Genomic DNA, 24,145 nt, shown 5'->3' with positions numbered 1-24,145 from the left:
TCGCGTATGCTTCACCGCATAACACTGCTGTATTCAGACGAAGCTGATTTTAAGGAGCTGGCATTATGCAACGCACCGCACTTGCACGCCATTGGCCACGATTACAATGGCGGAGTCGGCGCCATTGCTAACAGCGGTGAATTGTTTCAATGAAAAACACGGCGCCGAATAGCGAGCTGGTAGCTAACGTCGAAGTAGCTAGGCCTAGCGTTGCCGTGGGGGTGGCTACGGTTGCCAGCGGATCTGCGTGCAAGAGCGCTGGTTCGAGGCGGCGAGATAATAAATATGGCCGCGGTGGCGGCTTCGATTAATGCAGTTTTTGACCTGCGGTCATGGTAAAGGTCCGGAAAATCTGACAGCGAAGGTTGCTTGCGTCCGAAATCTCCGAAGTTATAATATATTATCTTTATGAGGTATGTATGTGGCAGTGCCGCGATGTGACCAAATTTTCAGGCGCCCGAAAAATCAGTCGACTGTATTTGAATGTTCAAAAATCGATTCGTGTAACGGAGTAGTTGCACAACCCTACTGAAAACATTGCATTGCTGCGAAAACGCGAAAATAACGAACTTTTGCGCAGTTGGCGCAAATTACACCCGAGTGGGCGCAGCCAGGAGCAGGCAAAATGGCGCAGTTGGACAACCACTGTTTACTGAAAACTGAAGCTTTCTTCGTCTACCGTCCCAGGTTTAACATGGCTGCTGCTGCGGTATCTAAGCAGATATATTTCCGACTATGTAAACAAAATTTAGATGTGTGCAGAATGCCACTACAAACAAACGCACTTATTTGGCCCCCTGTCTACTGACCGACAAAGCAGTGCCAGTAAGCACACTACTGCTCCTTGTAATAATATTTTTTTGTTTACCTGAACATATGTCAGCTCAGAAATACCCTGCTAGAAAAAAAAAAGTTGGGCATACAGAAGTGGACATAAGAGGGAAACTGACAACACAAATGCCACTTGTGTCCTTCGTTTCTCTCTTCATGCAACTGTGTCTGCATGCCTAACTTTTTGGAATCCCAAACAACTAGCTCAATTTTGCCGTTACAAGCTTCATAACTATCTCTACAACACACTGACCTCTTAATAACCTAGTGCATTATATTCAACCGATTCCTTCATTTACTTGGCTTTCTTTGACTTGGCATATACCACTGGGTGTATGGCCCAGTCCTGGCCGATACTCCAGAATGCGTGTGCGCCACTGTGACAAAAGTGGTATAAGAATCTTTAAATGTAGCTAGATGTATGTCATTGCCGTTCTTATCCTTTACAAGCATCATACTCCACCTTCAAGCTTGTGATATCGCTGTGTAGACATTTGACACTGCAGCCACCCGACTTGGCATTTTCATTGCAGCATAGCTTATGAATGGTGCAGTGTATAAACATAAAAATTGCACAAGACTAGAGTTGTGACCTTTACAGTGGATAAAAGTAAACAAAGTAGTGCAAATTTCATGAAGTTGCATACTGTTTAATTTACTTTACTAAAGCTTCACTTCACATCATTCCAGCGTGCGTGTTGGATCTATGCAATTTTTAATGCAACAGCATTAAAGAGCCCGTGTAGAAGAAAATTCGGTGTGGCACGTCGCTTTGGTGAAAAAATTTTCGAACCAACCATATCCAGGCCCTCCATGTGACGCAAGGAATTTACTGAACTAATTGAATTTCTCAAGCTAAAATGCGTGGAAGAATTGTTAACTATGACTTACACACAACCTGCAGTAATGACAGCACTCGGATTGTAATTTGACTATATGAGAAAACATCATTCTGTTACGCGAAGACTCAAAGACACCCCTCTTCCAGCGTTTCTACCATTCACAAACCAGCTGCGGCATCCACCATTTGCATGTGCCGGCACACAGGAGTCTTGGGGGCCAAGGAGCGGCACGCCTGGTTCCTTGCAATACCTCCAGCCGGCACTCGCCTCCATCGCATCACAGCCCACGCAAGAAGCCGCATTTCTACCAGAAAGCCCGCCTTAGTGCGTAGCGTTCGTGGCCAGCCTTTCCCAGTAAACATTACGGTTACATACGCTTCAGTTGCTGGGAAGCGTGAGAAGCAGTCAGGGATCTTCGAATGCTACCGCTTTCCACTCTTAAAAGCAAACCTTAAAAGTCATCAAAATTCTTTTATGCTCATCTCTGACCTCAAAACCACCATGCTGATGCCCTCTCCCTCCTACTGTGTCGTTATCACATCCTAAATTCAAAGCCAGGGATGGAAATGCACATTTACTAGCTTATGATGGTCAATCACAGTAGAATGCGGATGAGGAGTAAGGTTTACAGTCACATAAGTGCCGATTCAGTTTCCCACACTACCACACAATGTTCAAGAATGTTTCATGAGAATCATTCAAAATTCTTGTGAATGGATGGGCAGGTTCAGCCTATTCACTGTTGTTTGCAATCGAAACATCGCAACATTACCATCCCCCTTCCGGCAATCCACTATATACAAACTTTTTGGTTCTGGGAAATGAGAAGCAATATACACAAACATACGAGAAAATTTGTTACACTGAATAGTGGTACTTTAAGTCAGCTGAGCTAGAAACCAGGTCTAATCAAGGTATTCTGGTAGGAATGACTTTTGCTCCAATGATCAAAGAGAACTATTTTACAGCAGTGTTTCCCAAAGAGAATACTGGGAGTGAATGCAGACTAGCTTGACATTAAGCTGATGTCGGTATCTTTCGTGCTCTTCAGAACAGCACAAATATGCAGCCCCTTCACAGAACTTCCCACAAAAGTGCAAAAACTTGTCTTTGGACATTTGCGTGTCAACACTGATGCTGGCACTGTCACTAGCGCTTTTGAGCAGGTGCTCACACTGGCTCATCAGGTTATTGTGGCAATGCCTCAGGCAGCTCTCATTCAAACGGTTTATACAAACTATTGACCTGTGTCAAGACCCCCTGCGAAACTATTTCCACTGCATCTTGTAGTAACCGCGGGAGGGGGTCATGACCCACTTGCAGAAACAGCAAAAGTAAGTCAAGCCAGTCTGTGGGCATAAGACCAACTCTGCTGGACTGGCTCATGCCAACAATAGCTGTACAAGGATAAAAGCAAACTGTCTTTTTTTTGTGTGTGCGTGACAACCACAATCTTATGAGGCACGCCATAGTGGGAAACCACGGATTAATCTTGACCACGCACATGAATATTCTTTTTTAATTTTGCCCCCATCAAAATGCAGCCACTGCGGCCAAAATCAAACCCGCAACGTCGAACTCAGCAGCACAATTGCAAAGCCACTTGGCTACCACAGCTGGTGTAAGGGCAAGAAGCAAGAACTTGCGGAAATGCAAGAACTAAAGACCACAAGCTGCACAAATGTAGCACGCACAAAGCTTAATCAATTGCAGGCAATGCGGCTTATAATATAACAGGGACCTTCCAAACTTCTGAAGACAGGACAGCCAAGACCAAGGGCATTACTGAAACTTCCACACCGATCCAAATAAAGTCTACCTCCATTAAACTCTATGCTTATGACAGAGACTTTCAGAATTAATTTTCAGATTATCCAACATCAAATTAATTGAAGTGATTGCATAGTATGAGTAACTCCTGTGACTTTTGAAAAGGTTCAATATAATAACAAAGGCAGTTTTCTTGAAGCACACTATGTCGCATGCCCAAACTGTTTCCTATACATTCTCAACAGGAATATTTTGTACAACTAAAAGCTCCCAACTCGTGCATATATGAATAGAACACAGAAACAAACTGCGATCGTTGGCAGTTCTGCCTCAGTTGCAGCGAAATTGAGACCTTTCAAATGAAATAGAGTGAGAGAACGCATGTTGAACTCACTTGCTTTGGGGCCGTAGAACTTGACGCAGAATTCATTCAGCCCTCCGAGAATGGTGACTTCGTGCTTGCTTTCAATGCTGGGCTTCAAGTCAAGGTGCTTAAACAGCGCTATATTACAGGCCAGTGACAGCATTGATTGAGAAAAGGTACAAGCTGCTACTAGGTGCAACCCTAATTTTAAACATGTGCTTCCAAGAGCGGTCTTTACTTCTGAAGCTAAATAGTACAGTCACACTTCAATACAATGAACATGGATAAAATTATGTAAATCAAGTGCTTTTCGTCAATATTGGCACGCAACAAATAACAGATATAACTAATTAGGGCATTTTGTGCTGGACTAGACTCCATCATAAGAAGGCTTGACTGTAGTGACAACAAAGGCACCAGTGAGCTTCAAGTAGTATACATGCCAGTAGCATTTCTTTGATGAATGTTAATAATCTGACCTTCACAGTAAGTTGATACAGCTGTACCTCCGTTAAATACTTGCATGACATTGTGTTTAGCTGTTAAGTTAGGCGCCTGTATTGCTAGTATATTAGAAACAGTGCACAATCACCAAGGTATCAGTGCATTCAACAAAAAGCAAGCATTTCTCATAGTTACCTGAAAATTTGCACATTGGACGAACCTTTTCAAAGGTACAAATGTGTTAGCTGAGAAGCGGCACACCTTCATTTGTATACCTGATAAAATCAATACCAAGTTGTACAGTTTTTGAGATCCATCAGAGAAACCAAACAGCCCATTTCATCCAAGGTGGTCACCAAGCAACGGGAGCAGGCATTCGAGAGCATGCCAAGTTGTCTTGGCATTCAGTTTTTATGTGAATGTTTTCAGCAGCAAACATGCCAAGCAGTTGAATGACAAACATACCACACAGCCGAGTGCCAAAAAACTATGAAAGCAGAGAGAGTACACTGCACAAATGCAGGAAACAATGTTCATTTACCAGAAACAGCTACACAATTAAAGTCTACTGTGAGGTATATTCTTCCTCAGTTTGAATTTCTTATGCACTACAGTTCAAGATTAATCCTCCAGTTGCTTACCTCTTCAGCATTGTACAGTTTCATGAAAGTGCTGTGAGAAATAACATTTTCGGCTAACAGGTCAGCTAATACCCGATATCATATTAAAGAAGATCTGGATGCAAATTAAGCATTTTTGTCCGTGTCTCTATGTCATGTGCACTATAGCCTATACAGGAGGATTACACATTTGATCAAAGTGCAGCCTTCCAGCGCCACAATCTAAACAGCAGTTCAGTGCACCATGTGAACCCCACGCTGCCTTCACAAGCCTTGCACTAGCTTGATACAAGTGCAACAAATTCTACCTGCAAATTGTACAACACATTCGAGTGTACGGTGTAATTCACAGCTTTGGGAACTAACCCCCGAAACTCCAGATATGAAAACAGGCTCACTGCTAAGTAGCAATAAAAGACTAGGCTGGGCAGAAGAGATGTTTTATACGAGGCTTCTCATATGTTGATTGAAAATACTTCACAGGATATGAGCAAGAAATTTACGCAGGGTTATTTGCAAGCAAAGCAGCGTTGTTCTGTGGCGTGACAGGCTACAGCAAATGCATTTATCAGCAAGACCACAACAGCTGCCATGCACAGAGATAAGAACAGATATGGGATTAGGATATCTCCAAGAGTGCAAACAGCTGCTTCCGTGGCAAGTAAAAGAAACCTGATGGGCACACCAGCTGGTGCAAATTAATAAGCCCAACACTACACTATTACGAATGTACTGCTTATATTTCAATTTTAGACATGGAAAGACAAGCAACCAAACCTATATTTGTGTACGATCAAGTCAACCTCGGCTAGAAGCTTGGCAAAAAAAAAAAGGTTACACAAATCGGATGATGACATATCTACAAATGCGCTCGTCCTTGTGCATATTTCTTTGTCCCCGTTTTTGTGTAGCGCAAGGTTTCAGAATGACCTATACTAAAAGTTCATCGAGAAAAAGCTACAATCTAATGAAGGTTAGCCAGTTCAAAGCCAGGCTAACTGGGGGGGGGGGGGGGGATAGCAGCCAAACCAAGCGCCTAGGAAACCGTAGGTGGTCGTTGCGGAACGCGCGCTACGACGCAATGTCGTTCGCAGTCGCGCATCTTCTTGGTGCACCGCCAGATGTGACGGACACTTCTGTTTCTCCCGTTTTTTACGTCCTTATCGCCGAGGGGGATTGTACGCCTACGCCGCCTGGGCTGCCGTCATCCTTTTTCTATTTTTTTTCTTTCCACTGGGCGAGAACGCAATAGGCACAAACAAACGATCGCACAGACGAACGTGACTCAATCGCCTCAGGCCGGTAAGAAATGTGGCTGCCGAACGCGCTTCTTCATGCAAATACTTGGAGCCGATGTCCACAAGGCGAGCCACTTAAATGTCGCGAAATTTGCATTCGCAACAAAAGCTCTTCAAACGCTTTTTCTTTTCGATTACGAAACAAAACGTAGACTAAGGGGATTTTCTTTTAAGCAGGTTACTACGCACAGGTATACAGACAATTGGACCAGGCAGAAAAAAAAAAACACGAGCGAATTACGAGAAGCGAAACCTACATCGACGCATAGACGACGTTGCAAACAGCATGCGATACAAATGAGCTGGCTTCGCCTCGGGGCAGGTAAGAGCCAGAACACATAACTGGGGTAGTGCGTGCGGATAGACGGAAATGTTTCCGCCGCTCAAAAAGCGCGACGCTTTAGCTCCCAAGAACTGCCAAGACGATACAGAACACGTCGAGAAAACGTCACGCACTCCGAAGCGGGCATGCGAGCGCCTAACGAACAGCTGCAGCGGACGGCCGCGCGTTCGGATGTCATGACCAAGGTAAAAAACCTGCCTCCGTAACCTCTCCGGAACAACCAAGAAAAAAAAAAAGGGGGGGGGGCGCAAGCAACGCAGAAGGCTGCAACAACCTGGAACCAGTGAAAGAAGAGGTCGTTTACAAAAAGGAGGTCAGAAACGCACGCTAGCAACGGGGTGTGCGCTTTTGTCGCAGCAGCAGCAGCACAGCGAAAGAACCCGTAATATACATGCATTTTTCTTGGCTGGGAAAAATCCCCGTCGCTGCAGCCTCTGCTCGTCACGACGAAACGCGAAAATAAGCGTCGATTAAACGAGCGAGCGAGAGGACGCGTCCAGATGTTTGCGTTTGGACAGTCATAAAACCATCGTCGGCTAGCATCCCCCCCCCCCAACCCAACCTTCCCAGGAGGCCCAAAAAAAAAAAAAACATGCATACACAACCGCAACACCAGCAGTCGCGAACGTGCGCCTGGAAACAGGCAGCGCGTTGGGGCGTGCGTGGTCGAAAGGGTTGCTCAAATCACCTGGAGGTCACGGGCCACACTTTCGGTTGGGTACTTTTTAAACCGTTAACACACACACACAGCGTGCGGCAATCATGAGCGCGTAGCGATTGGTACCGCAGCGAACAGTGGGCACTCGGGCAGCAACAAAGAGAGTCCGATCACACCAGCGTGCCCTCAAACCTGATTAGACCAGCTGAGGAACATGCCAAGCGAAGCAACAATACGGCGATCCTAGCAGCCTGTGTCCTTAACGACGGGACTCACCTACGACATGTATCGAGCGTGTAGTTGCAGTCCCCGCATCGTCAGTCGGGGCTTCTTGCGCGCTGTGTCGGTTTCCAACCAAGCCACGCACTGGGTGCCAAACACGCACATTCCCCCCCCCCCCCCCCCCCCCCCTCCAAACCAAACCAATCCAACACCGAGCGAAACGCGACCAAGCAATGCAACGCTCCAGGGTGTGAAGCGCGCTGGGTATCGCATTTTTTCCCCTTCGCTGTTGACGCATTTCAGCAGCAAGGAAAGGATACAGTTTAATGACGTCGGTATCCATACGCCTCTTCCCAGCGCTTGGAGAAGACATCTTCTTGTCTTACCTCACGGCAGGAAGCTGCGATAGAAAAACCGCCTGCGGACCCGCGCGGTTACCAGCGCTTGCCGAGTGGTACTCAATGCTTCGGCTCACAATGGCGAACTGCTGGCTGCTGGTGGCTGGCTGGACTGCTCTGCTGCAACACCGCACGTGACGTAGACGTCACGTGAACATGCCCGTCTTTTTTTCTTTGGGGGGGGGAAGAGAAAGCTAAACACGAAGACGCGAAACGGTCCTTGGGTCCCTGCCTGGCTTCCACGCGTGGGTTTTAGCGTCACTCCGACGCATATGACGTGCCCGATTTATCCACCGGCCCGGAATTTTCGGGAGCTGCCAACCTGGCGACAACGTCAAGTTCGAGAGACACAAATACTCGAGTTAACAAAACGATGAAGAAGTTGCGAGGGGCCCTCTGCCTTTCTCTGTGGGAGAAGGAGTGAAAGAAGGAGCGAAGCCCCGCCCAGTCTCACTCAGTGTTGCCCGTAGCTCTCCGATCAGCTGGTGCATGTAAACAAACACCTCACGTGACTCCTTTGTTCCGTTACGAACGCAGTTTTGTTCTCTTACTGGCGATTTGCATCGCACGTACGCGTTTCGTGGAATCCAGCATGTCCTTGCGCTCCTACGCAGGCGTCTCAAGCTCCCCGAGACGGAGAAAATAGCTAGCTTAACTTCGAAGCGCAATCCGAAACCTACGCGTATCGACAGCCAGCTGCTAAAATGCGCAGCAATAATGGTGGGTTGGGTTTCGTCGGCGATATCGAATGGCTGCCCGACTTTGGGCCTTAATAGTCACCACGAACTAGATGCGACGTGGCACGCCTCAATACATCGCAGAATGGCACGCCTCGCTTACCAACCACGGAAATGCGTACCTACCTTTTAACATGTGCGGATTTTCTGAAAACCAGCTCTGCTAATTGCATCGAGCGCTGTCGCGGCTCTTTGCTATAAGCGTATCAGCTGGTTCCGATTGCATGACGTTTTTAAGTCCCGGATCTCGTAGCATTTTGTCTTCATTTATCGTTTTTTTTTGTTTTGTTCTTGTTTCCATCGTCTACCGCTAGCTCACATGCTGCTGAAATTGGTCACTCAGCACGACGGATCATTAATAGAATAAGGAGCCCGGGATTTCGAATACACTGCTACAATTGATTATTAAATATAGGTCAGTTTTTGCTCCGGAAAACAATATTTCAATTTGAAAAACCTGCCAAGCACATTTCCACGGTCAGTAATAAACACGGCAAATTCGTGCAGCTCGACAGAAACAAAAGATTAAAAATGATTAACACAAGATTAATAGTATTGATCACATTCTTCGTTATTGTTTTTGAAAGCACATCTTCGGAAACAAATATGAGTTTTCTGCAGCATCAGGAAGGCAGGCACATTTGCTTGGCTTCACAATAAAGTGAGAACACATCTGTTGGCAACTGTTTTATTTACAAAGCAAATATATATATATATATCTTATATACTATGAAAAGATAGAACATTCAAACTAGTTGGAAAAGGATCAACAACTGCCCTCCTCGTTTCCATTGCACGCAGCCCTAACAACTTGGATTTGCATGGCATCCTGTTAAGTTGTATGTTAAAAAAAAAAAAAGGCACAGTGGCAATCACAGCTCTGCCTGCATATGTTTTAGCTCGCACAACGCAAAAAGGCACGGAGTGCTGCAGAGCTATTCATAACAACAATCAATAAAAACCTCCACCTTTCAAATGTTGTGCAAGGCAGTAAAAAGACCATGCAGCAGAGCCCCTTTCTCGCATAATTACATTGATCATGATAAAACTACACAGTGATGACCACACGCAATATTAGTGTGGCCTCAAAGTGACTATAAAACAGTCGTATGCACCTGAGGAATTGACGTATTCATTTGGCAACGTGGTTTCTCAAGCAAAGCTTCATCGCAAAGCTTGGAGTGAAACGGGGATGTGTTCCGAATCTTTACTTACGGCTACATATCCCTCGAATGCAATCAACCTGTAATTGGAGAAGAATCTATTTGACAAGGTTGGTGATGCTAAAAGTTCTTTTTAAAAGTGACATGCTTCGTTACAGTCTGTAACAAATTACTTAATTTGAAACTTGGGCTCCACACAGGATCAACAGTCTAAAAAAAAACACACACACACACATAAGGAGCATTTAGCTCCACATAATCGCACAAAGAATCAGTGCGTACTGCGAAACACGAAGTGCAAAACTTTGTACGAGGAATAAACAGGGCTAGGAGGGCTGCACGAGCTAACGAGGCAACGTGACATTTTGCGGCAATGGCAGCAATAAATTAAGAAGCGAGCCTAGGGAATGGCACAATACGCTAACATGACATGCTAGGTCTTGCACGAGGAACCTACAAAGGGAAATGAAAATGTATCGGAAAGAGGCAGATAAGCAATAAGAGCAAATGTGAAGACGTCCCCACCGCCGAGGCATTTTCCAAGTCTGAACACACGCACGTACACAAGCGCACACACAAAATGACATGCATGAAAGGAGGACCATTTGATTTTCCTGCAAGCAGCTACTAGTATTATCTTCAGATGCCTCACCAGGTGCGGGCACGCCTTCTTTCCACGTGGACGGCATGTCGGTTCGATTGTAAGGCACAACAGCGACTGGCTGGCGCTTATTTTGTAGAATGAGATTACAACTTTTGCGGCAGAGACGAGGTAAGTGGATAAGGCACTCGGCACGGCATTTTTTTTTTTCACCCAGAGGTTACGAAAGGCGCTCCCGGGCTGGTTGCTGGACAGTGAGTTGCAGCTGGAACTCCCGAACGTGGTTCTACAGTGTTCAAAACTGTCTCCGACTCGTGGCTGGACCGGGCGCCTCCTCTCACGAAGCATGGTGGCTGCTGCGTTCATATTTTTGTCACTCCTTCGCAGTGACCGCTGTCTCAACTGAGTTTTGTTGCCTCTTCCATTGCCTCCCGCCACCTGCAATACGGCCAAAGGGTAGCACTTTTTTTATCATTGCACGTACATAGCCCTATGCACTTCTTGACATTCACTCTCAGCTTAGGCTTTTGCAAGGTGAATTTCTTACTCAAAGAATTCCTTGCTTCTAGCAAAAATTCGCTCCTTCAGCCTATGCACCAGGCGTGGACAATAGTCCGGAAAATACTGCATTTAGGAATATATTAGCAACATCAGTTAGAGGTTGTAACAGTTCACAGATAACCATGGGAGGGAGTGGACGTTCATGTGGATGTTGATGGATAATCGTCAAATGTGGGGCACCATAATGCTATCGTATCACAATTGCTTGAGTAACTGATAAGAGTGTGCGTTTCTTTTTGTTGCTGTTCTTTCGTTATCTTTTTTTGTCTTTTTGGTGTCCCAGCAACATGTGCAGAGGAAGCAAGATATATATTCTTTATTTATCTTTTCTTTCTCATGAGTATAATGACGAGAAATAGTCAGGAGACCACCCAGGCGACAAAAAAAATTATTTTTTCTTCATAGCCTATAGCGCAAAAGTTAATATCAAGTGGCATAGCTTACGTGTGCCCGTTGAGCTAATGTAATTCATTATGACAATTCCAGTTTGTATGGCTTTAGTAGAAGAAATCCAAATTTTTCGCCCGATGCCTTGGTTTCTATACTTTTGCTCTCGACAGTACATTCCTATGCGAATGGCTGAATCTACTGCAAGACAGAAGCAATGGTCACCGAAAGCATTGCCGAAGGAACCCACAACGACTGCTGCTGTGAAAAATAAACATACCTCGCCGCAAGATCTGGTGTGTCTGCATAGAAGATAAGCGGATCAAGGCCCGTGTGTTCCAGAAGAAAGAGCTGCTCTCGTGGAACTTCTTCGAAGCCCTGCAAGAATCGGACACAGATAGCAAGGAAAGAGAGTAAGTTACACAACAAAGCTCAGTTAAACAGACTATCAGTGACGAGTTCTACAGGTCCACTTGAGTGAACATGCTACCGGACAATACGTTGCAGGGTAACGTACCGGCACCACGGCACGATGTACGTCACTCATTGCTGCAAGATCATTTCAACACGCTTTATGGTACGCTCTTAACTAAGTCAAATAAACATTGACGTTAATGGCTTGCAACGGAAGTGGCCATTTCACTGCCAGCATCGCTAAAAACTACACTTGATGGACACACTTACACCTGTGTCACATGACCATTAAAGCTGAAACATTAACTGCTTAATGCCTTTAAAGTTGGCTTCCATTTGTGCACACCCACACAAACACACTTAAAGGCCAACTGCAACTGAATTTCACTTTGGCTAAATTGGCTATAAGTGAGTAGTAGATGGAGCAATCTCAGCTATGCTGCAGGACTGGCAGCTGTCCCATTCTTTTTTTATTAGCAGCCTATTAACAGTGCCTAAGCAAATGACACGTGCACCTCGTGGTTAGCAAATATGATGCAAGTCCCGGCATGTTACCTCAGAGATTTTTCGGCAGGTAGCGCTCACTTTCGGAGGTCAAGCCAACCAGCCGCACATTTCAAGCTCTGTGTTACTTCTGGCGAGTGGCAATGGCGGCAGTTTTTTTTTAAATTTCTGCTGCAGTACCAACAATGTCTACTTTTGCAAGCCTATTGCTACGCAACCACTCTACCCAGCTACCCTTATCTACCCTATTTGAAACTAGGCTGATCACGCGGTCAAAATTTCCTTGCAGTTGGCCTTTAACGGCATTTAGAATTAATGTCATTTGCAGCATAGTGCATTCTCGCGACTCATTCAGTTGTCAAATACGTGCTCTCACTCACTATGTAAGCATTATGGCTGCACAGGGAAAACACATTTCTGAAGTAAACAGAAATTACTGTGCATAAAATATGCTGCCCAATGTTTTCACTGGAATGTTTGGAACTTTTACCTGCTAAATAATTTGTTTATGACGCTGTTACGATTGGCAAACAAACTTAGCTGCATTCACTGAAGTTGTCATCTCCGGGAGGTTTTAATGTCACTAAAGATGTGCCTTTATGGCAGCAACATTAGATACAAAGGCATTAAGGAAATTTGCAGTCCAAGACAATGACATAAACTTTGGCCTTGTGGTGTGGGTATTGGCTGGTTTATAACCAAAGGATGCCGACAGAAACGGTATGGTCTTGGCAAAAGCACTTCCAAAAAGCAGTGAACAACACATTCGTGCAGTGGGAGAAGGCAAAATCTGCACATGGAAACCTCCCCCTGTTAACACTTATGCCAATCTAGGCGTGTTCCTTTCAATAAAATCTACACATCTACCAGACCAGACATGGTAGGTGTCCAAGTGCTCCCGTGTTGCGGCAAGCCAGTTGTTTAGAACATTGCTTGAACATTTTCGGTTAACGATCATTCCAGACTCTCTGTCCACCGCAATAATAGAGCTGCTGAAATGTAACCTCATAAGCCCAGAGTTCCTGACTAGGACAAACCATTGCTCTGTCCGTAGAAACAGCACAGAGCTTAATGTATTCAGATAACCAAAATGTCTAGCATACCTAAAGTGTTCTTATCAGTGTCGACCGCACCGCAGCCACCAGCACAAACCCTCATAGGAGTTCTTTCTTTCCAGCAGATCGAGGTATTCTCGTTCACCCAGCGGAAAGAACCATGGGACCTAATTCTTAGGTTACTGGCCTTTATTTAAGTTAGTTGTCCTTGGAGGTAGGCTTTTTTTAACGCTACAAACAAAGAGACATTAAGAAGCGACAAACCTTTTTGACCGCGCCCACTTGGTAGCCGAGAAGTGGAACTGTCCGAAGGGCGGCCACATCCTCGCTTGCCTTGTATACATACAACACATGCTCCTTCACGACAAACCACTGCCGCTTCCAGGCTTTCTTTGACCAGTGATGCAGGTAGCCGCTGATCGACGAGCCCAGGTCGTTGGCGGCAACCTCCTGCGAGAGCAACACAGAACCATCTTGAGCATTAAAACAATACTTCCCCATATTTCCAAGTACAGCACCAAAAGCGGATAAGCATCTGTTATCGCACGGTGTTCTTTAATTGTGGATGCCAAACCAGGGTAAAAGTAAATCACCTCAGCAAAAATAACAGTGCCGCTAGCATCTGTCACAACAAACGCAAAGCCACTTTCACATTCGCTAGGCCATACTTTCGGCAGATCACTTTAAGGGGACACTTTCGGTTTAGCGTGACTTGAAACACAGCTTGACATCTCACTTGAGCTACCAGGGCAGATATAATGTAAAGATTCCTTCTATTCGATTTTATTTCTTTCTTACTGCCTGTTGGCCATTAGTGGCTGGTATTGATGATAAAGTAGGTGAAGTGCCACTCGAACCACCGATAACGAGGGAAAATGCAAAGAATTAGAACTACATTCGACTTCCATTAATTTGATTGACAGAGTTAGCCAGCAGGTCGAATTAAACAAAATACAGAAGAATCGTCAAAACACTGAGCTGATTCACTTGGCAATATTTGCCCGATTCTAACATGCCCTCGAATCAAATGCGCACCCATTTTCTACGAGTCCAAAGTAGAAAACTAATGTAAAGATAACTTTAAAGCTCCTAAACAATGTAGAAATATAAAACGCAACCATTATTTTAGCAAGATAAATGGGTAAGGGTCTACTATGTATGTGTTGCACCGTGGCGGCCAGTTTTCTAAAGTCAACTTCGCTGCACAGTGGTTAAAGTTAGCTTCGCCATTATACAGTCATGCTACGCGGCAAAGCATACAAACGATTCAATCTTGCTAAGAAAAAAAAAAAAGAAGGAAGGCGCGGGTTAGAATTGGGTAAACGCCGTAATCAGGCATTGTGAGCTACCATTATTACGGTATCTTCCTAGGGCAGGCCAAAAATTGGTGTTTGATACAGCCACTGTCTTTTAAGCTCTGCCGAGGCAGACGCTCCCAGTAAAGGGGTCGCTTATTGGGGTCACCATAGGGGTCAGGCACATGCATGCTGATTGGTCAAGTTTGAATTATCCAGCGAAGGCCAGTTTTAGCATTGCAATAATGAAAGTTTGAGCCCATGGGCATGGGTGCCGGCCGGAAACTTTGCCCGATCGGTTATTACAATGATTACAGTGATTACAATGCTGGGCTGAGGCAATGTAGTACTGTAGACTTCTGTCGATTCAACTTTTTTAAAATTTGATTTTTCGGTTATTGCCAGGATCGCAATACAGTTGAATCCCGCTATAACGAAATTCACGGTGCACGAAAAAAAATTCGTTCTCGCGGAACTTCGTTATCGCAAAAATTTGACGTGAAACGCAGAAAGAATTGCCCAAGCAGCAGCAAAGGCGTTTAATGCCAAAAATCTGTAAGCTTGGTTTGCTTACGCTTCACGGCGAGCAACGCCGTCACGCGATTTTCGCACTCAGTCAGCAAACCCATTGCAACATCGTCGTCTCGGACAGCAACGAAATTCCTGATGACATCAAAAGCGTCCATCACCTGTACGGCGGTTGCCGCAGCCGGCGCTTCCTGTACGTCGTCGTCTTCTTCATCGGAAGAGTCCTTATCATTCCGGGCAGCTTTTATGATCTGCTCATCACTCACATCTTCGTGAACAACAACACAAGCGTCAGCGCCGATGTATTCGTCGAGCTCGAGATTAGGCGGCACGGTTCCTATTTCTCCCAGCGTTTTCCAGGCGGCCGCGATCCCCGGAGCCGGTGACGCCTCTTCGTCGTCGTCTGTAACGCCTGGTGTTAGGCCAGCAGAGTGTACGGGTCGACCTTCGGCAAATCCGGCGTGCCTGAAACAGTTCACAATTACTGAGCGCCCCAGTGTGCTCCAGGCAGCAGACATAATCTGCAGTGCCACGTACAAGTCCACCTTCGTGTCTCGGCCGGTTTCAGTGTTAAAAAGCAGCCGCTGAATTAACCTCCCGCGGTAAGCGCGCTTCAGGCTAAGAATCACGCCCTGATCGAGAGGCTGTAAGACAGACGTGCAATTGGGAGGGAAAAACCTCAGCTCCGTGTTAGTGAGCTTGACTTCGTCGGAGTGATGCGCTGAACAATTGTCCAAAAGCAAGCAAACTTTACGGCCCTGCCGCTTCATGTCGCGGTCGAATGCCATCATCCACTCGGTGAAAATAGCGCGGGTCATCCATGACTTGTTGTTCGCCTTGTACTGCACAGGTAGGCTACGAGTTCCCTTAAAACAGCGCGGCTTGGCACTTTTGCCTATGACTAACGGCGGACGCTTGTCCGAGCCATCCATGTTTGTGCAAAGCAGCACTGTGATGCGTTTTTTGCTGTGTTTGCCGCCGTGACAGCGCTGCCCCTTGAAGTCGAGCGTCCTAGCCGGCAACATCTCGTAGAATAGCCCGGTCTCGTCGGCGTTGTAAATGTCTGCAGGCGCGAAGTTGCTTAAAATTCCGGCCATGTTACTCGCCTTCCAAGCAGCTGCTCCGTCCACGTCTGCTGACATTGACTCGCCGCACAACACTTTTCCAACGATGTTATGGCGGGCCTTGAAACGGTTTAGCCAGCCAATGCTGGCTTTAAAATCATCAATGCCAAGTAGGCATGCATAGTTCAAGGCTTTCTGCTGGACGATGCTTCCGGACAGGGGGACGTTGCTGGCTCGTGCTTCCACAAACCACGCATGCACTGCTTTGTCCAACTCTTCATGGAGGGGCCGCGTCACCTTTTTGTGCTTCGAGGATGTGCCTGAAGCAAGTGCCATTCTCACGCTGTCCTTATTGCCTAGAATCGTTGACAGCGAACTTGCAGGAATTCCGAAGTCTTCAGCAATTGCCGCTTTCTTCCTTCCGCTTTCTGCTTGGGCGATTATTTGAGCTTTTTGCTCAAGGGAAAGAGTTTTGCGTTTTTTCACTTGCGTTGCCATCGTGTCCTGCGGATGAAAACTCGTCGTTGTCGAAGAGAAAGGCAGCGAGTGAACAACGCGACCACGACACAAAGCCAAAATGGCGGAACTGCAATCACGTGATTTCATGCTTAATGTGGCTTTGGATTTGACTTGGACTTCTCGCCAATAAAACTAGTTTCGGTTTCGATTTTGAACGCGAAAATTTCGTTGAAGCGGAAACGCTCTGCAAAAATGGTTCGTTGTGCAGAGAAATTTAGGCCATTAATTCTTATAGGATACTCGCAGGGAATAAAAAATTATTCGTTGTCGCGGAAATTTCGTTGTGGCGGGATTCAACTGTAACCGAAAAATCAAATTTTAAAAAAGTTGAATCGACAGAAGTCTACAGTACTACATTGCCTCAGCCCAGCATTGTAATCACTTGTTTATGTAAGGAGTGTGCATTCAAAGCAATTGGTTGTGAATAAGGCCACTTGTTATGCTCTCCTATACGAGATGAAGCCACCAATCCTGTCATTGAGAAATATCGTTTTGGCTGGCATCACCGCAGATAACAGGTACATTTAATGCATTCTGGATGAGACAAGAAGGTTTATTGAGGCAGTTTATTGAGGCATGGCACTACGAGGGGCATTACTAAAGTTTGTACTATTGGTACCATAAGTTCGGAGCAGGCATACACAACAGGGGTAAAAATGAGTGCACATCTCTCTAGTTTTAGTGGAATACAAAAATTCACTGACAGTTACGATACTCCCTAATGCAATATTTTAGTGCAGCTCCATACATGTTTTCATTTCACGATATATTGGCTGGCACAGACAATCTGTCTCGCGCGGCACCTTGCAAACACAGTGAAGTGTGACACGACTGTCTCGCTAATCAGGAGATCACGACAGGCAGTGCATGGATGATGCGCGAGTGCGATTCACAGCAGCCGCCGCAGACAGATCTCCACTCATGCAACGCGTTGTTTCCATATATGGTATCATGCGACGTGCTCGCCGCATGCCATCAGTGAACAGACGACGGCGCACTCCTCCGCCGGCACCATCTCGTACCGGTCACCACAAGTCTTGAGCGGCACTTTAACTTCTCACGCTGCGCTTCGCGCGTTCGCTTTCATCTTTTGCTGTGCTCGTTCGCTCAGTTACGCCGAGGGACAATGCCAACGCTCGCGGCAACAACAGGTGCCTAAGACGTGAGCTCTAAAATTGCCTTCTAAATAGTACTATAAGGAACCACCACTAGGGCATTAAAATAATATAGGCAGGATTCAGCAGGAGAGGTGGTTAAAGTACGGACAGCGATTTATTTCCTGCATTTAAAAGGACACAATCCCACAGAGATTCATGCCAAGCTGATTGGAGTGTATGGTAACGGTCACTGTACACTGTGCCAGCATGCCACCTAGTGTGCCGGACTGGCAATTGTTTCACCTGGAAATCTCTGTACGCTATTACTAGCACGGTTGTTTCAACCAAATTTACATCGCTGCTGTCAAGAGTTGTCCCATTTCATGCACGGACATGCAATGCAAAAATACCTACCTGAAGAACTCCACCAAGCTTCTTCCTTCTCGCCTGGCTTTGGTCGCCATCCCCATCTGCTTCTGGATGGTGCCCCAGCTCACCTGGAAAAGGCAAAATGGAAAAACGGCCAAGTGGTTAAAAAAAGTAACGCCGCAGGATTCACTCAAGACGTCCAACTCAAGTTCTAGGACGTCGGAAGGATTTGAAGTATGCTGAAAGCAAACTTCAAGGGAGGGTGAATCGGGTTTCTAACATTAACACCATTTTGCTTTTTTTTTGTTTTATTTGCCCCAATTTCCTTGCCATGGCAGCTCCCTCTGGCTCTACTTCTTCGACTATTTGCCAGGCTCTGAAAACAATTTTGGTTTAGTGTATTTAGTCATCGCCACTTCTATCTGTCAAAAGCTGGTGCGACTTTAGCGCAACGGGCATTATGCCGTCAAGCAAGGCTTCGCTACAATGAGAATTGCAGGTGTGTATTCACGGCAATACAAATTATAGTTGCCATTTCTTAAATAGCCAATTGAAAAAAAAAAAACACTGCAATTACCACTTGCTGTAAGTGACGCACAACCTAGAGTGACCTGCTCTTCGGCATGACCTCTGAGATCAGGCAGTACTCGCAGCAGCCCGTGTTGTGCTGAAAAATCTTGAAGGCGGCGTGCTGGGACTTGGTCATAGTGACAACCACCAATTGTCTGCTTAGGTGCTGCGTGGAGGCTGCTTACAACAAAACTACACACTTACCAGCTTTACAGCTTTGAAACTGCTTCAGCAGTACTACATGCTACTCGCTATAACAAATTCAGCGACATCGAAATTTTCATGGCTGTTGGCCTTTCACCTACAATGCAACTTAGTACTTTAGCAACAAGCCCCACAAGTGGCCAGACTCGCTTACCGCCGCACTGGAGGGAGCGAAAGCAGTCGTCGCAGATGCGGACAGGCTTGTCGCTGCCCAGGTAGGGTAGAGGCAGCCGGTGGGAGGAGCAGGTGGCGCAGACGACCTTGCCGCAGGCCCGGCAGTGGTGCCGTCGGTGGGTGAAGGTGAAGCCACTCGTGCAGAGCTGGCACATGGTGACACGTTGGTCGGGAATCCACACGGGTGCTTCGCGGCCCAGCTCAGAGCTCGATGAGGACTGCGAACCCTCCTGCATGCGGTGTAAGAAGCGAGTGACAATATAGTAAATCATCGTCGTGAGCCCATTTTTTTTATGCCCAATGCAGGACGAAAGCATCTCCCGGTGAACGCCAGTTACTCCTTTCTTGCGCCAGCTGACACAATGTTATGCCTGCAAATTTCCTAATTTCATCACACCACTTATTTCTCTGCCGTCCTCAACTGTGCTACCCTTCCTTTGGCATCCATTCTGTAACACTATTAGGCCATCGGTTATTTGCACGTGGCCTGCCCAACTCGATCTTTTTCTTTTAATGTCAACTTATATCGGCTACCTCTGTTTGTTCCCCAATCCACACAGCAGTCTTCCTGTTTTTCTTAATGCTGTACGCCATTAATCTTTCGTTCCATCGCTCGTTGCGCTGTCCCTAGCTTCTTCTCAAGCTTCTAACGAGTTCATGGCTGATATGTAAGCACCACTAGGATGCAATGACTGTAAACTCTTATTTTCAAGGATAGTGATAAGCTGCCGGTCACGACATGGTAATGCCGGCCATCTGCACTCCAACCCTTTCTTCTTCTTTCGTAGGTTTCTTTCTCATGATCAAGGGTACCCTGTGAGTAAGTGGCCTAGACAAATGCATTCTTTTCAAAGATTCTAGAAGCCAACTGCCAATTATGAATTTTCATTCTCTTCCCAAGCTACTCAATATTACCTTTGTCTTCTGCATATTATCCCGATATGTAATATGCTGTACTTTGGCCATGAGTGATGGCGGTGCACTGTGGAAACCACTTAATTATTGCAGTTGTGCAAACATGCACATTTCATTCTGTTTGTCATACTGTGGTTAATAGACTCAGACCTGCTGTGTCCTTCCGTGTGCATAAATGTGCCTTAACCCAATAATCTTCTTCTAACTATAAAAAGCGGAGAACAGCAACACTCCTCAGCTGAAACGGTCACTCTGTTTCACTAGTGACCGTTGACAATTCTCACAATGAGGAGTTGCTCAAGACCATACACACATTCCCCTCCATTCCTGTGGCTTTAAACAACTGCTGAAGGTGCCTCGTTTCAAAACTAGCTCCGGAATCATAGAGAAACATAATCAATCCACAGGATGTACAAAGCATAGCGACTTAAATGCGATACTCGGAGTGCATGGCTGCCGGTGCTTTTTGTCTCATCGGTGAACGCTGGGTGATCGCTAGCGACTCAAATGCAGTCACGATGCATCACGTTGCTTTAATTGTATAACACAGTGCATCAGTTCAGTGTCCCCAGCGTCTACCAGTGCCACAAAAATCATGAGCAGCTATGCACTCCAAGTACTGCCTTTCAATCGCTGGTCGCTGTACCTTAGTGTACTAGGGTATTTAGGGGATTTAGACATACCAGAAAGGTTAAAAGTTGACATGACCACGGTCATCCAACTATCTTCAATTTATCACTGTGCAGCTAAGAGTAGAGCGGCCGATGTGGTTAAGCAGGCGAAGTGGGCTCCCAGCGCACATTCCAACCCAAAATTTCAATCGGAAATTGCAGCATCTAAGCTACTTCCATTAACAACAGCCGCCATTTTGACATGGCTAGTGCGAAGAAGTACAGGGCCACCACTGTGTGATCTGCTTTGAAACCACATGTTCACTGTGCAACATCTCCTGGACTCTTGGGAGGGCGCTTCACACCCGCGATTATTCCACCCGTGTGATGAAAATGGCACGAACTAGAATATGCCTGCAGAAACCCAGGCTGAACTCTGAGGCGTACATGCGAAAATGAAACCACATGCGCACATAGGCGGTTTCCAACACATGGCAACCATAGCATGTTTCCACCTGCTACAATTGCTTTTGGCGTTTGCAGTATACAAAAGCCTGGCCTTCGAGATCGGCTCCCATTACTCTGAGGGAGTCGTCACTGAGAGTGTGGATTTGGACGCTGCCTATCGATCACACAAAATACACTTCATTTTGTCACATGATCTCGTTTCCAGATGGCTGCACTGTTCAACTGCGACATAAAAAAGTTTGAATACAAATTTTCTACTGCACTGAATGCACTAAAATTTTGCCAGCCCGCTGTGCGATGCATACAGTTTAACATGCAATGAATAATTCAATTTAGAAAATGTGTTGCCATGGCCTTTGAAGAGAACGAGCTTTGGTAGCATGTGCCAATGCCTTGCTTAAAAGGGGACACTCGCATCATCATAATCGGCAGCAGCAGCAGCTGCGGAGGACCTTTGAGTTAAAGCGCATTTGTGAACATGGCCGTAAGACACCAAAGAAAACGTTCCATGCCTTTTTGAGGACGTGGAAGGAGCTCTTGCGATGTATGTTGTCTTCGATGGCTTTAGTCAGAGCCGATATCCACTCTTCACGTTCCTCAGGCGAGCTACGGGAGGAGAGAAAAATGCGACAATGAGGTTGCATTTTGTAGTCATAAAAATGTTCGGCAATATGGTCATGATCAAGGAAAAATGATGCAAACTAACAGGGACGAGAAAGAAAATACAGATGAGCACAAACATATTTTCTTTCTCATCCCTGTTCGTTTTTGCCATCCTTCCTTGAGTATGAATCACCAACATGTCCAACAGTCAGTACTTCTAAATGGACATGATTCAGCTAGAAGTGGGCTAAGTGGCCATAAAAAGTATCGTGAACGCTTACGGCAAATTCAACTACTTGGCCAGGAGCAGTCACAGATGCATTGGAAAATGTGCGGTGGAAGACATGGATCATTTTTAGTTTTGTTGCCCTTGTTTATGTGGCAACAGTGGCTGGGGACACTGGCTAAGCTCTGAAAGCTGACCCAGCTAAGGTCAGCGTAGTGCAAAGCGCAAATAAAGCATGCTCAGCTCCTAGATCCTTCCAAGTTGCAGAAACATTATCACGCACTTCTTGGGTGTAAAAGGACGGCACCTGGAAAGTTTGAAAATTGCAAGATGTTTCAACCTGACACCAAAGTCCGGTGTTGAAATGCTGGACCTGGCATCCTCGGCACTCATCTTGAAAGTCTAATAGAGCAAACAAACAGGAACAATAGGAATAAAAAACGACGATACAACGTTATCGTGAGGTCATGACACAGAAGAAAGTTTGCCGAATGTAGTGTAGCAAAAAGGTACTTAAATTACGCTTCTCAAAAAAAAAAAAAAAAGGAGGGGGGCGGGGCACTGCCAGCTTGCTGTGGAACACATATTTAATCAAAGCACAAAAGTGTGATGTCATGAATGCTTTAATTAAAACCATAACAATATTTACGGGTTCTTCAAGGCCTTGAGAATAGCGTTTTGAAGCTCAAGTGTCACCAATGGTTCACGAGACCACTACAAATTCTGAACCTGAACCATGCCTCTGCATGGAGACGACGCTACAGAGTCACTTCTCTTGCGCACCTGGCCGACAAGATGAAGGAACGCTTTGTGGTGTAGACGCTGAACTCGTTCTGGTAGTCCTGCTGCGGAGGCACCATCACCTTCATGCCGGACAGAGGAAGCTCGTAGTTGACCCTGTAGAAACCTTGGGGCGTTGGCACCAGATACAGGAGACTGTCGCTGAACTGTCAGGGATGAGAGAGACACATAGCTAAGACAGTGCTCAATCCAATCCAAGACCCGCCCAGCAGAGACTGAGTAGTTTAAATAGAAAGCGCAGAACAGTCACTGCAAAATAAAGTTGCCCATGAAACTGACGTTGGCAACACTGACTCTGGCGCATATTCACAACATGTATTGCAAAAGGCCTCGAAATGCATTTGTCAGGCAACTTTCGTCTTGGAGGTACGCCTTAGAAGTAAAACAGGCCAGGGCAATCCACAGTGAAGATTTGTTTGCAGTATTTCATACACACAGTGCATTTTTTTTTTACAGCGAAGTTTTGTATCTGTACTCCTCACAGTTCCTGTTGCCTGGGGGACAATTTAGTCATTCCTAAGGAAGAGCATGCTGCTCAGTATGTAGACCACACCAAAAAATTACTATGTGACAGCAATTATACAGAACTGATGAAACAAAACCCCAATGCTAAATGTTGAACTTCAGTCCTTGCTTGGCCTTTTGGTTATTAAATAACTTGTTCTAATAGCATCTTACAATTACTTGTCATTACTATTGCCTTACCGGCAGAGCAACATTATGTGTAGCTTAAAGAAAGACAGAGACATGGCTTCTGCTGCTAACGACGGCCCCAAAGGTATGAATTTTCTTTTGTAGGTGCCTCTCTGGGATAACTTCTGTTACAATACTTCCTACAGTATCACACAAAACCTGCCTTTACAAGAAATGCTAATCATAGGTTAAGAGAATCGCGCTTACAAGGTAATTACTTATTACGAGTGTAAGCACTTTACAACCGCAGAAGAATAGACAGCCCCCACGTAGACCACCGAGGAATCTATGGACATTGTGCACAGTAAAACCTCGTTAAGCCGGATTTCACGGGATTGAAAAAAAATGTCAGAGTTGACCGAATGTCAAATTATCGAAGGTATCCAGAAAACAATAAGCAAGTGCTTACTACATCAACACCCTTTTATTTAGCGAATGAGCGAGCAATTCCTGTTTCTATTTTGCACAAAAGCGGTGCTGAAGCTGCAATTCTTGTCATGTCGTGATTCATTGGCTCTCGCAGCATAGCCATGGCATTCTGCAACACGCTTTGCACTACCGCACGCTCATCCCGGTTATTTTCTCGCCACTGAGCTGATCACCCACAAATGGTCAGTCCATTGCGATGTAGCTGGTGCGCTTCATTCTCGACAGCTTTGCACCGAGTCCAAACGAAACTGCTGTTTTCTGCAACCACTGCGGAAGAAACCATGGCCGCTATTAACACAATCGTGCAAAGCGATTACGCAATTACGAAAGCGTGCGGCCAACATGGTGTTATGCACAGTCGTAAACG

The 24,145-nt window shown here is 45.8% G+C and overlaps 3 protein-coding genes across 10 annotated transcripts in view; all 3 read right to left on the bottom strand.

Moving 5' to 3' along the window:
- The window catches only part of UbcE2H (ubiquitin conjugating enzyme E2H), a 29,198-nt gene extending 20,520 nt beyond the window's left edge, over positions 1 to 8,678 (bottom strand). The window contains exons 1-2 of one of the 4 annotated variants that reach the window (XM_070540259.1): positions 8,654 to 8,678; positions 3,838 to 3,945 (exon numbers count right to left, since the gene is read on the bottom strand). In XM_070540259.1, coding sequence (XP_070396360.1) covers positions 3,838 to 3,945; positions 8,654 to 8,663 — 118 coding nt within the window. In that variant the 5' untranslated portion in view covers positions 8,664 to 8,678. Of the gene's footprint in view, positions 1 to 3,837; positions 3,946 to 4,446; positions 4,478 to 6,426; positions 6,473 to 7,712; positions 8,181 to 8,653 lie in introns of those variants that run through there. The other 3 variants (XM_070540257.1, XM_070540256.1, XM_070540258.1) reach the window with 3 other exon arrangements.
- A 521-nt stretch (positions 8,679 to 9,199) lies between these two features.
- LOC139060921 (FYVE, RhoGEF and PH domain-containing protein 1-like) overlaps positions 9,200 to 24,145 on the bottom strand; it is a 53,410-nt gene continuing 38,464 nt past the window's right edge. For all 5 annotated transcript variants that reach the window (XM_070540228.1, XM_070540230.1, XM_070540227.1 and 2 more), the window contains 7 exons: positions 22,639 to 22,802; positions 21,539 to 21,632; positions 19,013 to 19,262; positions 18,130 to 18,212; positions 13,477 to 13,662; positions 11,520 to 11,617; positions 9,200 to 10,729 (listed from right to left, as the gene is read on the bottom strand). In XM_070540228.1, the coding sequence (XP_070396329.1) occupies positions 10,690 to 10,729; positions 11,520 to 11,617; positions 13,477 to 13,662; positions 18,130 to 18,212; positions 19,013 to 19,262; positions 21,539 to 21,632; positions 22,639 to 22,802 (915 nt within the window). In that variant the 3' untranslated portion in view covers positions 9,200 to 10,689. The remainder of the gene's footprint in view (positions 10,730 to 11,519; positions 11,618 to 13,476; positions 13,663 to 18,129; positions 18,213 to 19,012; positions 19,263 to 21,538; positions 21,633 to 22,638; positions 22,803 to 24,145) is intronic.
- LOC139060922 (tigger transposable element-derived protein 6-like) lies at positions 14,929 to 16,916 on the bottom strand. The gene has a single exon (XM_070540232.1). It carries the CDS (start codon positions 16,703 to 16,705, stop codon positions 15,047 to 15,049), a length of 1,659 nt encoding a protein of 552 aa, XP_070396333.1. The 5' UTR covers positions 16,706 to 16,916; the 3' UTR covers positions 14,929 to 15,046.

The sequence above is a fragment of the Dermacentor albipictus genome, chromosome 6, assembly GCF_038994185.2.
Source record: "Dermacentor albipictus isolate Rhodes 1998 colony chromosome 6, USDA_Dalb.pri_finalv2, whole genome shotgun sequence".
NCBI lineage: Eukaryota > Metazoa > Arthropoda > Arachnida > Ixodida > Ixodidae > Dermacentor > Dermacentor albipictus.
The sequence above is the reverse complement of the archived record's forward strand: the minus strand, read 5'-3'. Positions and strand labels throughout refer to the sequence as shown.

Bases quoted from the DNA above. Each gene is read 5' to 3' on its own strand.
- LOC139060922 (XM_070540232.1), bottom strand. From the start codon at position 16,705: ATGAAATCACGTGATTGCAGTTCCGCCATTTTGGCTTTGTGTCGTGGT.